Source organism: Zonotrichia albicollis, chromosome 12, assembly GCF_047830755.1.
Source record: "Zonotrichia albicollis isolate bZonAlb1 chromosome 12, bZonAlb1.hap1, whole genome shotgun sequence".
NCBI classification, from domain to species: Eukaryota; Metazoa; Chordata; class Aves; order Passeriformes; family Passerellidae; genus Zonotrichia; species Zonotrichia albicollis.
The window spans coordinates 5,645,671-5,659,826 of record NC_133830.1 but is presented as its reverse complement, the minus strand read 5'-3'; the positions used below and the strand labels follow the sequence as shown (position 1 = coordinate 5,659,826).

At 49.3% G+C, this 14,156-nt stretch overlaps 1 protein-coding gene across 1 annotated transcript in view; it reads right to left on the bottom strand.

The window, feature by feature from the left end:
* The window catches only part of LRIG1 (leucine rich repeats and immunoglobulin like domains 1), a 93,738-nt gene extending 90,363 nt beyond the window's left edge, over positions 1 to 3,375 (bottom strand). Inside the window, 4 exon segments of the mRNA XM_074550408.1 lie at positions 2,835 to 3,051; positions 3,054 to 3,130; positions 3,132 to 3,276; positions 3,279 to 3,375. Coding sequence (XP_074406509.1) covers positions 2,835 to 3,051; positions 3,054 to 3,130; positions 3,132 to 3,276; positions 3,279 to 3,375 — 536 coding nt within the window.
* Between the last annotated feature and the right edge of the window lie 10,781 nt (positions 3,376 to 14,156).

Sequence of the window (14,156 nt, the reverse complement as noted above, 5' to 3'; positions counted from 1 at the left end):
GACTTAAACACCACAAGACACGAAGCACCTCCAAAGGGAGGCACTGCAAAGGAGCTCTGTGCACCCTTTCCAGGATCAGGAACCCCTTCCCAGCTGCAGCTGGTGCTGCTGCGAGGACGGGATGGGTCATGGCAGTGTTGCAACGTGCCCCGTGCAGCAAGAACACTTATATAACTGCTACACAGTGCTCAGCTGCCTGTTGCTTTTAAGGAAGAAAAAAATCAAAAACAACCCTGAAAAACATCCATGCTACACTGCATTAAATGTGAGCGACTGTGTATCAGCTATTCCTTCTGAAAGCTCGGGAGAAAAAATGACAGCTCCGAGCTCTGCAGCCAGCAGAGGAACAACAATAGTTTCAAAAAGCGCTTTTCCTCGGTACTGATAGTCCTGTTGACAAAACACGCGGCGTGATTAAGTCTGTTCCAGAAGCCTCCCCGGCTGCCGAGCCGCATTTCCAAGCCGACAAACAAAAGCTTTATCTCCAACACGCTGAAAACCGACTCCGAGCGCTGCCCCGGCATTGTGGCACTCGTTAGGAATAAAGATAAACTGCTAAGGAGGGACTGTTCAATAGAGCCTTAATGAAGTTAAAGCACTGCCACCAGAGCCGCTGGAAGCTGGGGTTTATCTCGTCTCCTATTAGCGATCCAACATGCCCGAGCTTATCACGGCGGGGAGCGAACAGCTCCGGCGGGACCCAGCCTGCCCAGCGGGGATGGAGATGGGGATGCGCAGCTCCAACATCGCCTGGATCCCCCCAAATGTATGGCTGGAGAACCCGCACACCCTGGGCTGTACTCCTGCATCAGCCATGCACCACTGGGGATCGCCACATTTCCCCTCTTTTTCTTTAAAAACAAAAAAAATCCAAAAAGAAACGGAGATACTCGCACAGAGTATTGCACTTTTCGCTAGCACATGGTGCTTTTATATAGAGCATTAAACTAGTGAAGAAGTGAGTTATCAACTTTCTGCACAAAAAATGAACATTTACGATCCCACTAAGCCTGAAAAACACGCTTCTAAACTGAAATAGGTAACTTTAAGTAACTTTTAATAATTAGAAACAAAAGCACTTGCAATAGCTTCAACGTCTTTTTTACACTAGCTATGGAGAGGAAAAAAAGCCTTAATGTTGTATTTTCAAATACAACAGCCATCATTTAACCAACTCTTGGTTAGTTTCAGTATGCAAAGTTACAAATCGTATTCTACGTGTCTAAAAGATCAACAGCCCACGGGTACATAGCAGAAGATTTATACGTGCTGTTCCTTCACCAATAAAATTTGAACCGAACTCAAGACATTCCAAAACCTGCTCCATTTGAAAAAGACACTCCTGGGTATTAGCACTCCGGAAAAAACACCTAACAATAAATTTATTTTGTCGGGGTTATTAACGCCCTTCCTTGCCCAACCAAAGATACACTGTCCTGTTTTAAGAGGTGCATGGGAATGCTGGAATTATTAAAAACTTGCTCTGAAAGGTGAGGGAAAGATCCTTCAGAGCAACAGGTGAATGGGATGAGTCAGGGCTTTAAAGCAGAGGCCACACGCTCCTCTCAATACGAGACACGATAATTTAATGTAAAACAAGGCATTTCTGCAGCTAAAAGTGAATACCACCAGGAAAACCCGACAAACCTCTAATAATTCTTTTCAATAAGGAGCTGGATGATCTCCAGCAACACTTCAGTGGCCATCCTCTCTCCTGGCCGGGCTGAGCAGTATCTATTACAACCAGGGGTTTCAGAGATTCGATAATTTATGAATCTGTTCAACCAGCAGAAAGGCCCCGCAGCAGAAGCGCTGTTTCCCTTTCTGGATACTGATTTCCCGAAGTTAACTACCAGTTCGGGACGCTTTCTAACAAGTCTGTGAGCGCATACAGATACTCTCAGTCCTCCTGGACTGTTAAACCACTCGAACTGTCAATGCTGAGCACACTTTTCCCCCCGAATCTCCTGAGCGGTAAGTGTCCGATGTTTTATTTCGGTTTCCCCGAGCAGCGGTCACACAGCGCGCTGCGCTGACCGGGAAATGGCAGAGACACCGTCCTGCGCCTGGACACGAACCTGAGCACTTTAAAACACCTTTCTTGTAATAAAAAACACCTCAGGGTGCCGCAGCAAGCCCCAAGTGCGGGGCTCTGAGCTCGCTGCCGCCCAGGACACACGATACAGCGCAGCTGAATGACTTCGCTTTACAGCGAGCACGGAGGGAGCGCAGCCAGCCGCGGCTGGAAAACACCTGGGTTTTACCGAAACTCCCCAGAAACCCTCGCCTCCCTTTCTTTCCCCGAATTTCACAGCCGAAAAAGTTGGCAGCGTTAAAAGCCAGCACTAAAAGAGCGGGCGCGGCCGCGGTGCTGGGGTCCGGATTGGGGCGCGCCCCTCTCCGCAGCCCGGGACGGCGCGGACGGACGGACGGACAGATGGATGGATGGACGGACGATGCCCTAATAAGGATTCGGGAGCCCGAGCTGGCCATTATCTCCAGCAGATCCCATCGCTTAGAGACCAAGCCCGCTCCCGGCTCCCTTTCCTCAGGGACACCGGAGGCAAGCCCCGAAGGGAGCCGCAGCTTTCAGCCGGGACCAGCACCGCTCCGCCGCCTCCACCTCCCCGTCCCCACCCCGGTGGGTGCCAGAGGGGACACCGGGTCCCGGGACAAATCCCGCACCGCGCAGCCCAGTTGTTCAAGTGAAGCTTAACCCGGAGTTTCGCGGGGAATTCTGTTTTGAGTTCTCCTGCCTTGACAACAAGCCAGAGAGCGCTGCTTTGGCTGCCCGATCCCCCCGCCCCGTTCCCGCGGGTGCCCCCGGTACTCACACGTGCCGCGGCCAGCGGGGCAGGTCCCGGGGCACGGCGGGCAGAGCCAGCCCGCCGCAGCTCAGCGTGTCCCCGCCGCAGGCGCAGCCCGCGGGGCAGCCGCCGGCGGCCGAGCGCAGCAGCCCCAGCAGCAGCAGCGCCGCCGCCGCCCGTGACGGCAGCGCCATTTTGTATCCGGCACCGGGCAACGTCCGCGGCGAGAGGAGGAGGCGGCGGGAGCGCTCAGCGCCGCTCCGCCGCCCGCAGCATCGCCTCGGCCGCCGGCCCTGCGGAGCGCTACGGCACCGGCATCCACCGGGCACTGCCGGGCGGGTCAAATCCGCGTCCCCGCCGCGGGAAGCGCCGCCTGCTGCTGTCGCTGCTCCTCCTCCTGCCGCTCCGCGCCGCACGGCTCGGGCTCGGCGGGCGCCGGCCGGTCCCGGTGCGCTCCCGCGGGGTCGCAGCCGCCGCCGCTGCCGCCCGGCCCGAGCGCCGCTCGCCGCGGACCCACGTTGGCGACACCGCAACATGTAGCCGCGCCGCCCCCCGCGCGCCCGCCCATTGGCTGCCGGGCGGCCCCCGCCGCGCCGCCATTGGCCAGGAGCCCCCCCCTCCGCGGCGCCGCGCCGTCCCATTGGTGTTCGCGGTCCGTCAATCACGGGCGGCGGGGCCCGCCCCCCTTTCCCACTCCAGGTGTGAACGCGGGCGGGCGCCCCCCCCCCGCGCTGCCGCCCTTAAAGGGGCCGCGCCCCGCGCTCGGACCCGCGCTCCCGAACCCTCCCTGCCGCAAATCCCGGCAATTCCGGGAAGACCCGGGCCTGGGGCATCCCTGCATCCCGGACTGCCCTTCTCTGCACGCCACGACGCGGCCGTGGGGCTGCCCTCAGACGGACACGCGTGGCAGGAGCGGGTCAGTTCTTGACGCGCGTTCCAGAGCGCACCTGAGCGCGGCTGCGGGTCCCGAATGTGCCCGTAGGTGGGAGAACCCAGCTCGGGGCCGATGGAGAGGGCACCGAGCCCGCAGCGGGTCCGAGCCTGACCCACCGGGGCTGCACCCGCAGCATCACGGGCACGGCTCATGTGGAGCATCCCTGCGCTCCAGGACCGCACCGAAAGGCGCTCCCGAGGTCACCGGGGAGCATCCACTGCCCTGGGTCACGTTTGGATGTGGCCAGCACAGCATTTAGAGAAAGAAGGTCTAGGAATGCTCAGCGCACCCACGGCGGGCGGGAGTGTGATTTAGTCCCTTTCAGCAGGATATATCTAAAATATCAGGCCAGCGTGATTTAACCCCTTACTGCTGCAAGGAGTTAAATCACACTGCCCTGATATTTTAGATATCACAGGGCAATCCTGCTTCTACTGCCTTTAATTAAATTTGCAACCTTTTAGTGCAGATCCCTCCTTCGTGCAGGGACAGAGCCGAATTTCCTTCCTGTGACAGAACGGGGCATTGCACTGCAGGATGCTCCAGTCATGCTGCTCATCCTTTCCCCCCAAAAAAACCAGGGCAATGGCATTTCAGGCTGCTCAGAGCGGGACCTAACTTGTACTCATGAAAGGCATCAAAGCTAGATTGCTGTCACCTAGAGAGTAGGTTCAGCTGAGCAAAATAAACAAGTTGAATTTGCTGGTATCCCAACCAAGGAAACTCCATTTAGCCCACAGGTTGGGGAAGTCTCATGTCAAAACCTCAGTGTCTCTTCCCCATGCAGGATGTGGAGTTTTGCAGCTCCATGAGTATGATGAGGACGATGAAGGCACAGCTGTTCTCCATACCCATCAGTAACAACCAGCAGCAAGAAAAGGCAGCACACTGGACCATTATCAGCAACTGCCAGAAGGGGAAGGCAGGTGACAAGGCAGCCTTTAGAGTGATGAGCAATTTGGCTTTTGAATGCCTGGGCTTCAGCATTCCTGCCTGCAGTCCTAAAACTGAGCAAAAATCTTGCAAGGTCTTTCTCAACCATCAGTACCAGTGCTCACAGGAATGAAATGCTGCCTTGATGGTCTGAGGGAAGGTGTGAGAGGAAACACATTTTTGGGAAGCTGTCACTCTGGGTGAGGACATTCCCACCCCCTGCCTATTCTCCTTTTCTTCTAGATTTCTTACAAAGTGGTCAATGGAACCATGAATTGTATTTGACACAATGCACAGGGATTTTTTAGCTTCTCAGCCAGCTGCCTGACACACACAGCAGTCAAATATTCTGCTGGACCCAAAAGCACTTTTATGGAGAGGATTTCTCCTGCTCAGTAGGGATGGTATCATAGAAATAAAGAGACTTTTTTGCTTCTTTTGAAGTGTTTTTAGATTTGACAACCAGGCTTTTTAATCAACTTCACAATTCATGTCAATATTTTCCAATATTAGGGCAAGAGGGTAAGGATGGGGTTTCCCATGGGGAGAGACAAAGATCCAAAATCTTTAGATAACCTTAATAAAACAAAGCTAGAAGCAAATCTGCTGGAACCTGGGTCCAATCACCTCAGATGTGCACAAGATCTCTGAAATTTACCTTGCAATATATCCTTGCACAGGGAAAAGGGCAGCTGGGAGGAAATGAGGCTCTTCCCAGTTGTGCTCTCCCTCATGCCCAAGTCAATGCCTGTGCTGGAGCCTGTGTGCAGCATGGAGGATGTTTCTTCCTCAAACCTCATTAAATCTAATTAAATAGCTTATAAAAGTATTTATGAAAACAAATTTTAAAATGGCAGAAGCATGCCAACACGGAAGATACTTCTAATTCTGCCGGTATCTTTTTGTGGATTTGGAGTCAGTTCAGAAGTGCACACTTGGAAGGTAATTGCTGACAGCATGCAGAATCCATCAAGCTATAATTAACACTCTACTATTATTCTAATTGCCTCACTCAAGCTTCTGTGTTTTTTAATTGTAGAACAATTTGCCAATAGAGGATTTAATTGCAATACATATTTTATACATTTTGGGACAAAGTACCATTATTTCCACTTCAGCAAAAATGTTCCTCAGTTTTTAATAGCTTGCTTTATTCCTTTTTGGGATTTTTCAGGGCTTTTTTTTCCCCCTATACAGGAATTTGATTGCAACCTCTTGTGAAATTAGCAATGCTATAATATCCAGGAGCGCCTGGAGGCTTCAGTTTGGATCATGACTCTATTAAGCCAGGAACTGTACATACATGTATCAGACACAGCCCTGAGGAGCTTGAAATCTAAACAGAGGAGACAAGCTGAGGTGAGAACAGAAGCATTACCCTGCTCTACAGCTGGGGAAGCAGCCCCAGATGATTCACCTGGGCTGACCCCACACTCCTGGGGCACAGCCAGGAACTCACAGGAGCCCCAGGCTCAGGGCACCCTTCATCTGCAATGTGAGCTGAGGTTCTGTCTCTGGTTCCTGCAGAAGTCTCTCTCTCTCTCTGGTTTGATTTGCAAGCTAGACCTTCCAATTAACTTCTACCCACCCAGGATCTGCAGCTGCCTTTCACAGATGTCTTGGCTTTCAGAGCAAGACCCAGCATTGAGGAGGAGCCCTGGGGATTGCAGAGCACCCCAGAGGTGTCACACTGCATGGGCAGCTATGGCAGTGCTGTAGATGCTGTAAGCTTTGGGAAGGCTGCATGTGACTTCTCCTGGGGCAGGCTGAAGGTTGGAGGCAGCAAAATAGAAAAGGATGGACCTTGGCTCTTTTTGACCATCCTTGCATCTGACATCTTTCATTCACTCCTATTTGCAGGGCTACAAATCAATCTGTAACATTTGTCTCCTTCTAATAACTTTCATGATGGCTTTACATCCAACACCAGTGGTATTGAGGTTTGCAAAATGACTGCTGCTATGGCTTCAACCCCTTGTATTGTCAATGTGGGTACACTGAGGTTCCAATCAATATTATTGTGATGCCAAACCCTTAAAAAGTTTTCAGCAGGTGTGACAGTCACAGTGATTATTCAGCACAGCAACAGCCACATTAACACATCTCTAGAGTGGCCTTTGCTATCAGCTGCTCATGATTTGGCTCCTGCCATCCCAGCTGCAAGAGATGGTTTCTCTGGTGTGACCAGATCAACCACAGCATCAGCATTCCACGGGTTTATTAGCTGTTCTGGTTACACCAGACCTGCAAGGACAATTCTATGGCTTGTTGGCACCGAAAGCTGGTGTCTTGGGTGCCAACCCCACTCCTCAGAGCTTGTTTTGTTGGTACAAGCTGCATGACGTGATGCACGAGTGATAACATCACTCCTCACTGCTGAAATGGGGAAGCCAATTCAGCTGAGCAGGAGGCAGAATATGACAGTGAGAATTAAAGGAAGAGATGATCAAGTGAAGCTTCAGCACGAGGTCACTGACAGTGCTGACATGAAAGTTTACCTTGGCCTCAAACTCTGAAATTTACCTTGCAATGACACAGAAACCTTTTCTTCTCTTGAAATGAGAGGCTGGTGCTTGAACTCTGGTCCTCCAGGAACACAAGGTCTTTGATCAAGAGCAGATCATGCTTCCTTAATGTGAAAGTTCACTCAAGTAGCTGCTGTCATTTCATTTTTCACAGGCAATGAGTTAAATTGCTTTCTGAGCCCAGGACTGACACAGGCAGTTAGTAAAAAATGGTGCAAATAAGTAGATCCAATTAACCACATCCAAATTCTGTCACAACTTTGCCACCTCTGATTCCTTTTTATCCCATACTGAAGGACTTCTCATAAAACTGTTGTATAAATGTGTGTGAATTTATCTCATTTTTCTAAAAGGAAAACAGCATGAGAACAGTTTCTTGTCAAGACAAAAGGGAGAGAAGAGACAGCACTAGAATATTGCCTGCCATTTGGATGGGCAAAATGCATGATAAGAATGAGGGTTTGAATGTAAACCTGTAGTACTCAAACCTGGAGATTACACTTAAAAGCTTTTTTATTTTGCTAGACAAGGCAATGGACTGAGTCCAAGTGCAGGAGGAAAGCTGGTAGACCTGAAGTCTGAGCACTGTCTGCTTGGATCACACATTTCAGCACAACATTACACTAATCCTGCTTGAACTCCAAAACCCAGAGGTTTCCCCAAGCCCAGGAAAGGTTTGGCCCCATGTGTGAGCTGGCAGGGTTTGGGCTTTGCTCTTCAGATCTGGGCCTGGACTCAGATCCGTGCCAAGGCTCCAAGAGCAAGAGCAGAGCTGTTCCCAGCAGTGTTTGTGCCATGAGGAGCTCTATTAGCTGGCATAATAACCATAATTACATGGTGCAACTTCTGCTCCCTGCTCTCACCTCTAGGCTGAGAGAGAAGCATGAAGTTCTGCAGCCACAGAGGAATGTGTTAGATGAAAAGATACAAGTGGAGCAAGGAAGACTGGAATCCTGCTGCAGATAAAATTGGAGTCACCTGCCCCTGCTCAGAGAATAATAGAAAAAACAATTAGAAATAGTGATGGAGGAGTTTAATACCTTTCAGATAGGGATGCTTTAATAAAGACTAATTATTCACTCTGGATAAGTCTCTAGAAAGGGCTAGGAATCCATGTGTAGCTGAAAAACAGATGCATTATTTTACTGTAAGCCCTTGCCTCTATGTAAGGGGGAAGATGAGCCACAAGCTTGAAACCAGTGGGCTCCAAAGAGTTTCCAGAGTGAAGTTTGTATTTCCTTGCTGATGGCTGTTGACTTGACTTCCATGGCAAAAAGAGAGGTAACCCATCCTGCCCCAAAACAGCCCTGACCTCTCTGTGGGCTCAGATAAGGAAAAACCCATATGGAGTAAATGCAGGGTGCCCGCTGGAAAAAAAAAACCTGCCAAGCTGTGTAGTTATGCTAATAATTAATAAACATTTAAATATAGAATTAATAAACACATTTATTTAACAGCTCAGTGTCCAGTCTTTATTCTGCAGCTGAAGGGCACCATCAGCAGGGGTGGGCTCTGCCTGGCAGGGTTTCCAGGGCAGGCTCAGTGAGGGTTGCACAAGCTGGGGCTGCTCTCAGAGGTCCAGATCCCATAAAACAATCAAAGGAGGATGATTGCAGAATGGCCACAGCAGCCAGCTCTGGGAGCATCTGGCAAGCAAGCACTGCCTTTACAGGTCAGAGCTAGTTTTTCCCAACTTGTGTCCTTGATCTTTATCCATACTGGAAGTGGGGCAAGATACCTTGTGACAACTTTTATTGGGACTCAATTACTGCCTCTGTGATTACTCTGGGCTGTTACTACCAAGCTGTCTTTTGTTGCTTCATCTGGCTGGAAGATATTAAGATTTGTCCACTGCTTCATCATACTTTGATCCCTTGTTTAGGAAAGAAATCTGTTTCCTTGCTTGAGTGCCTCATTCTTGGCTAGGGATTGAGCTGCAGGCTGATATTTCTGTTTGGCCCTTGAAGCCAGCCATTAACCACACTCCTCATCCTGCTGGTACCACCCAGGAGTGCATCAATACTGCAATACAAATGGCACAGCATCATTATAGGAAGAACAAAATATGTGGCAGGGCCCTGCTGTGGCTTAGAGGCTCTGAGAAGAATCTCTCAAAATATCTTAGACATCTGCCATGTGTAAAATCTCATGATTGTTCTTCAAATTCTTCTGTGGATACATCAGCCTCTGCTCCACTCCTCTCTTGGTGTCCCTGTGCCAGCACATGTGTTCTCACCAGCAGCCTGTGACACAAGGCCTGTTTTCCTCCACAGTTATTCTGTTTGTTCAGTACCTGAGGGATGATCCTCTGATTTGTGACACCCCAAATCACTCCCACAGTGCAGCAGTTGGGATGGCATGAAGGATTCTGACTTCATGTGGGAATAAGAAAGAGCAGATGAAGGCTTAGTAGACACAGATCCCAGTTTATGCCAACTCCATAACTAATTAGAAACAGGGGAAGCAATGGATGGAAACTGTCTCAAACTTCCCTCAGAGCCTGCCATGGCACATGAATGAGTCTCTGGCAATGCCACACCATCATGCAGGAGCTGAACAGCTTTGTCCACAGCTCAGTGATGGATGTTTGGGGTTTGTGCATCAGCTCAGTGTGTGACACCATTTCCCAGCACACGCCTGCATCTCCCACAAGATGTGTGACCAGGGGAAGCTCCAGGGATGCAGAACAACTGTTTCCATTGTATCCCAGGAGGATTGCATTCCTTTGGCCCTAAGGATGCTGCTTCCATCAGCTCTGCAGAAAGGCACACTGTGATGAAGAGCCTCTACAGAAATAGTGAGCCTGAATCCCCTACCAGTCTATGATCTGAGGAAGCACTGTGTGAAGAGGCACAAGCTGCCTTATGCTCCCTGCCACCCAAATATAAAGAAAATACCCTCAAAACTGAAACACTCCAGCAGGATGCAATTTATCTTTTGAGTTAGAAGAAGCTACATAGAACTATTAGTCTCACACCTCTGCTGGTCCAGAGAGGAGCTAAATTCAGCTAGGATTACTTTTGTTCTTTAGCTTTTATGTTTTTCTCCAGGAGGCCTCCATTACTCCCTTCCACCCCACTTGGCCAGAGCCTCTCCATTCTGGTTACTCATTTTCTTTTGGATGATCCAAGCTCAGACCCCTTGAAGGTCAGGGCAGAGCAACCAAGCCCCTCTGCTGCTCACAGAGCTGTGGCAGCATCACCTGCTCCTGGGGCACTAAGAGGGAGCTCTCCCCGAGCACAGCTTAGGGGACAAGCAACGTCCAACAGAACCCCCAAGCAAGAAGGTGAAAGAAGAACACAAAAATTGTCATTCTTACCTTCCACTTACCCTCCTTGTGATGAGGTTTTTGCAGTCACCAACTCCAGCTGGTTACAAAGGAATAAATAGCCAAATACCTGTGCACAGGCTTGCTGAGAGAAGGAAGGGGAGCTGAACTCCTTCCCTTCTCCTACATCACCACCATCTGATACTGCACAAGCCCTTAACTACACAAACCATCCCTCTGAACCAGGGCTGACTGTAGCAGAGGTGATTTGTGCTGTTTCCAATATTTATGCGGTGCAGAGTGTGTTTGCTTGGGTCCCTGGATGAGCTACACCTGTGGGGAGAAAGCAGCTGTGGGCTATTAACCTCCCAGCACCACCTGCACTGCCCCAAGCCTTTATCCTTCCAGGGAGCCCTGAGGCTGAGGTGGTGCCTTTTTTTTTCTTCTATTTTCTGGCTATTTTGCCAGAAATACCAGAGCTATGCTTCAGGTGACTTCTTGTTTTTAGCCCTTGGACTTGTCATTTTTTTGGGAGAATGGAATGCATCTAGGATGTGCTGGATGTTTTTGAGTGCATGGTGAAGCCTTATGATACTTGGAATATCTGTCATGGTCCCAAGCTACAACGTGAGGGGTAAGTGAAAGAGATTTGCTTCTGTTGTTAAATGCTATTTTATCAAGTGCTATTTTATAATTTTATCTTGTTTTGAGCTGCTTACTTCCAGTTTGGCTAATTATTGCTGAATGGCATTGTTTGAAGTGGTGCCTCTGTGTGAGGCATTTCCTTGGGACTTGAGGTGCCTTTTGTGGTTTTGCACAGAGCCCACACTTGCATGTGGTCAGGAGGGGCTGCTGCTTCTAGAGCGGGACCGTTTTCAGATAGGTTCCAACAGAACTGATGGTTTTCTTTGGCTGAAGGCTTTTTTTTGGGCAGTAGTTCTGCCAAAGGTCTTTCTCTGGCAGAGAGCAAGGCAGACAGGAGTTGTGTGTTTGTTTGGATGTGTGTGTGTGTGTGTACCACAGCGATTGTAGGCAGTGCTGAGCGTCACCTGGCTCATCTCTGAGATACCCAGGTTGTGTAGGCTGGCACAGCTTCCTTACACATGGCAGCCTCCAGGTGACTGAATCCTCCCCCAGATCATCCATAACTTGATAAAAGTTGGCTCTCTGCATTAACACAAGGCTTTGGAAAAAACCATTAATCACGGTGAGGGTCGGTGCTGCTGAGTGCACACCTGGAGGCTGCAGCCCTGGGTTTGGGGTTTGAGCAGTCTGCAGGGCTCTGACACTGCCTCAGAGCCTTTCCCATTACATCACCGCTGGGGCCAGCACAAAGGCTATCTGGGTTGCTCAAGGAAGTGTGTTGTGGAAAACAATTCCACTTTGATGACTGATCCAGGCATTTATTTAGGCAAAGCTGAAGCAGTTGCATTGGCTCATTTGATCTGTGCTGTTAATGGGAGACAACTCAGTGCATGCTTTTGTTGTGCTTGCTCTTGCTTGCAGAAGTTGCTGAGAATTTTTTTTTATGAATAAAACTATCTATCCCTTCACATGGCAATCATGCCAGTGTCACAACCTTAATTATCACTCAAATTTTCCAGATGGGATTTTTTCCAAAATCTGGCTCAGAAGAATTTGCCCAGGTTTAAAGAAATCACTGAACACGATACTGAAAACCTAGAAAAGCATCTGATTGTTACAAGAAAATAAAAGACAGGATGCAGCATGTGCAGGCACGGGGTGAAAATAAAACAGTTACTTGATTTCTAGTTGCATGCTTGGCTTTTACAGCAGGAATGTGTCAGGAGCCCCCTGTGTCCTTTTGCACCATGGTTCCCTGAGAGAGAAGGAAATCTGTTCCATGAATCACACTGATCTCTGGGGCTGTGGCTGGAGCACCTTGCAAAATACTTACTTTTCTTTTTTTTTTTTTTTAACATTCATTCTCTGTTAACATTTCTCACATGTTAGTGGCTGTTATTAAAAGTTTGATAAATGGCTTGAATGAAAGGCTTGCAGAAATGGCCAAGTGACCCCTTTGAAATTTTGTTTACTCTCTATCTAGATATTAGTTAAGTAAAATAAACTGACCTTCTGAAAAACAACCCCAAAAAATAGTGGGGCTTTTAACAATGTAATCTACAAAAATAGAAGGTGAAACTTGGAGGGAGAAGCTGACAAATGGATGTTTTGCTTTTCTCAGGTTTATATGATATGCTAAAACATGATGTTACTGCAGGATCTTTCTGTGTCATAGGAGTTTTATCCTGTTTTAAATCTCTTCTAAGGGTTAATGTTTCTCACCCTCAAAGCTGTGGGAGAGGAAGGGGTTTTCAGCTCCTTATTTTAGAGAAATTCTCAAAATTCTCCTCATTTTGGAGAAAGACCACTGTAAATAACAAGGCATAACTGGTTGAAATTGCAAGAACACAAAATGAGGAGCAATCTCCTCCACCCTTCATTAAGGTAAATCACAGGAAATCCATCTTTCTTCCTAACCTGGTCTTTGAAAGTCTCAGCAAGATTTGTCCATCACTGATTCTTGCATAAAAGGTAATTCTGGTCCAGCTCTGCACTCACAGGTCCACCAGCCCTGCCAGGGGAGCTCCAACAGGAATGGGCTCCCTTCCTTCTCTTCTCCTCAGACAAGCAGTGGGCACTGAAGGCTTTCAGAGTTTCCAAAAGCCAGGAGGGCAGCCCGGGGCAAGCTCCAGCCAGGACTCCCTTGAATGCCTCTCCTAAAACCCTGCCCACCCTAATGGGGAGGATCATAGAGGGGGGTCGGGGCAGCTGGAAGTCACATCTTTGGGATAATGGAGTGTGCAGAGTTGCAATGTGGATCCAGACTGAGTGTCAGCTCCTAAGGATGCTGACAGAGCCCATGCTGAGAGTCCCCTGCACAGTGTCCCTCGTCAGAGCAGCCTTTCCCATCCTCTGCCTTCTCTGCTAGATCATTTGTCTGCTCTATGGGCTCCAGGAATGGCGCATCACCATCTCTTCCCAGTTCTTGCAATTAATTTTCCACAAACGTTATGGGGTGTGTCTATTTCATTCATTCGTTTATTTATTTATTCAGAAGAGGTTTTTACATAGCTCCAACGTGACCTCAGGAGCCTGCTGCAGTGTGAGGCTGGAGGAGGGCAGAGCTGTGTGCGTGCCTGGTATCGCCTGCATGCACCAGACCCTGCAGCTACTCATTCCTTCTCGTGCAGGCAGCTGAGAGCGTGACAATAGCACTTGGATTTCATCCCATTTCCTCCCCCTTAAACCTGAGCGTTGTCTTCCAGGTGTTACAGACGTTTTTGAAGTCAAAGCACTTGCCAGCTCCAATTAAACTTGTGGTTTGCAGACAAATTGGGAGCCGGCCGGAGAGGAAGCTGGCGGGAGAGCAGCTTTGTGCAGGGTTCCAGGACAGCTGAGCTTCCAGAAATTCTGTAGAAAGAGTCATCAGGGCAGAGATGAGACCATAGTGATCTGCCTCTGCTAAGAAAGGTGTAAATGCAGAGCTGCACAGTCTGCAGTGAGGGACCTGCTGTGGTTGGGTAGGGGGAGCTCCTGTTAGAGGTTAAAAATTGGAGAATTCAGATTTCATTTGTCCCAAAGCCCAGGCTCAGTGCCACCTCTCTGGCTGTCCTGCTGGGGCACCAGGGTCTGCAGGGGCTGGAAGTAGATTCTGCATGGTCTGC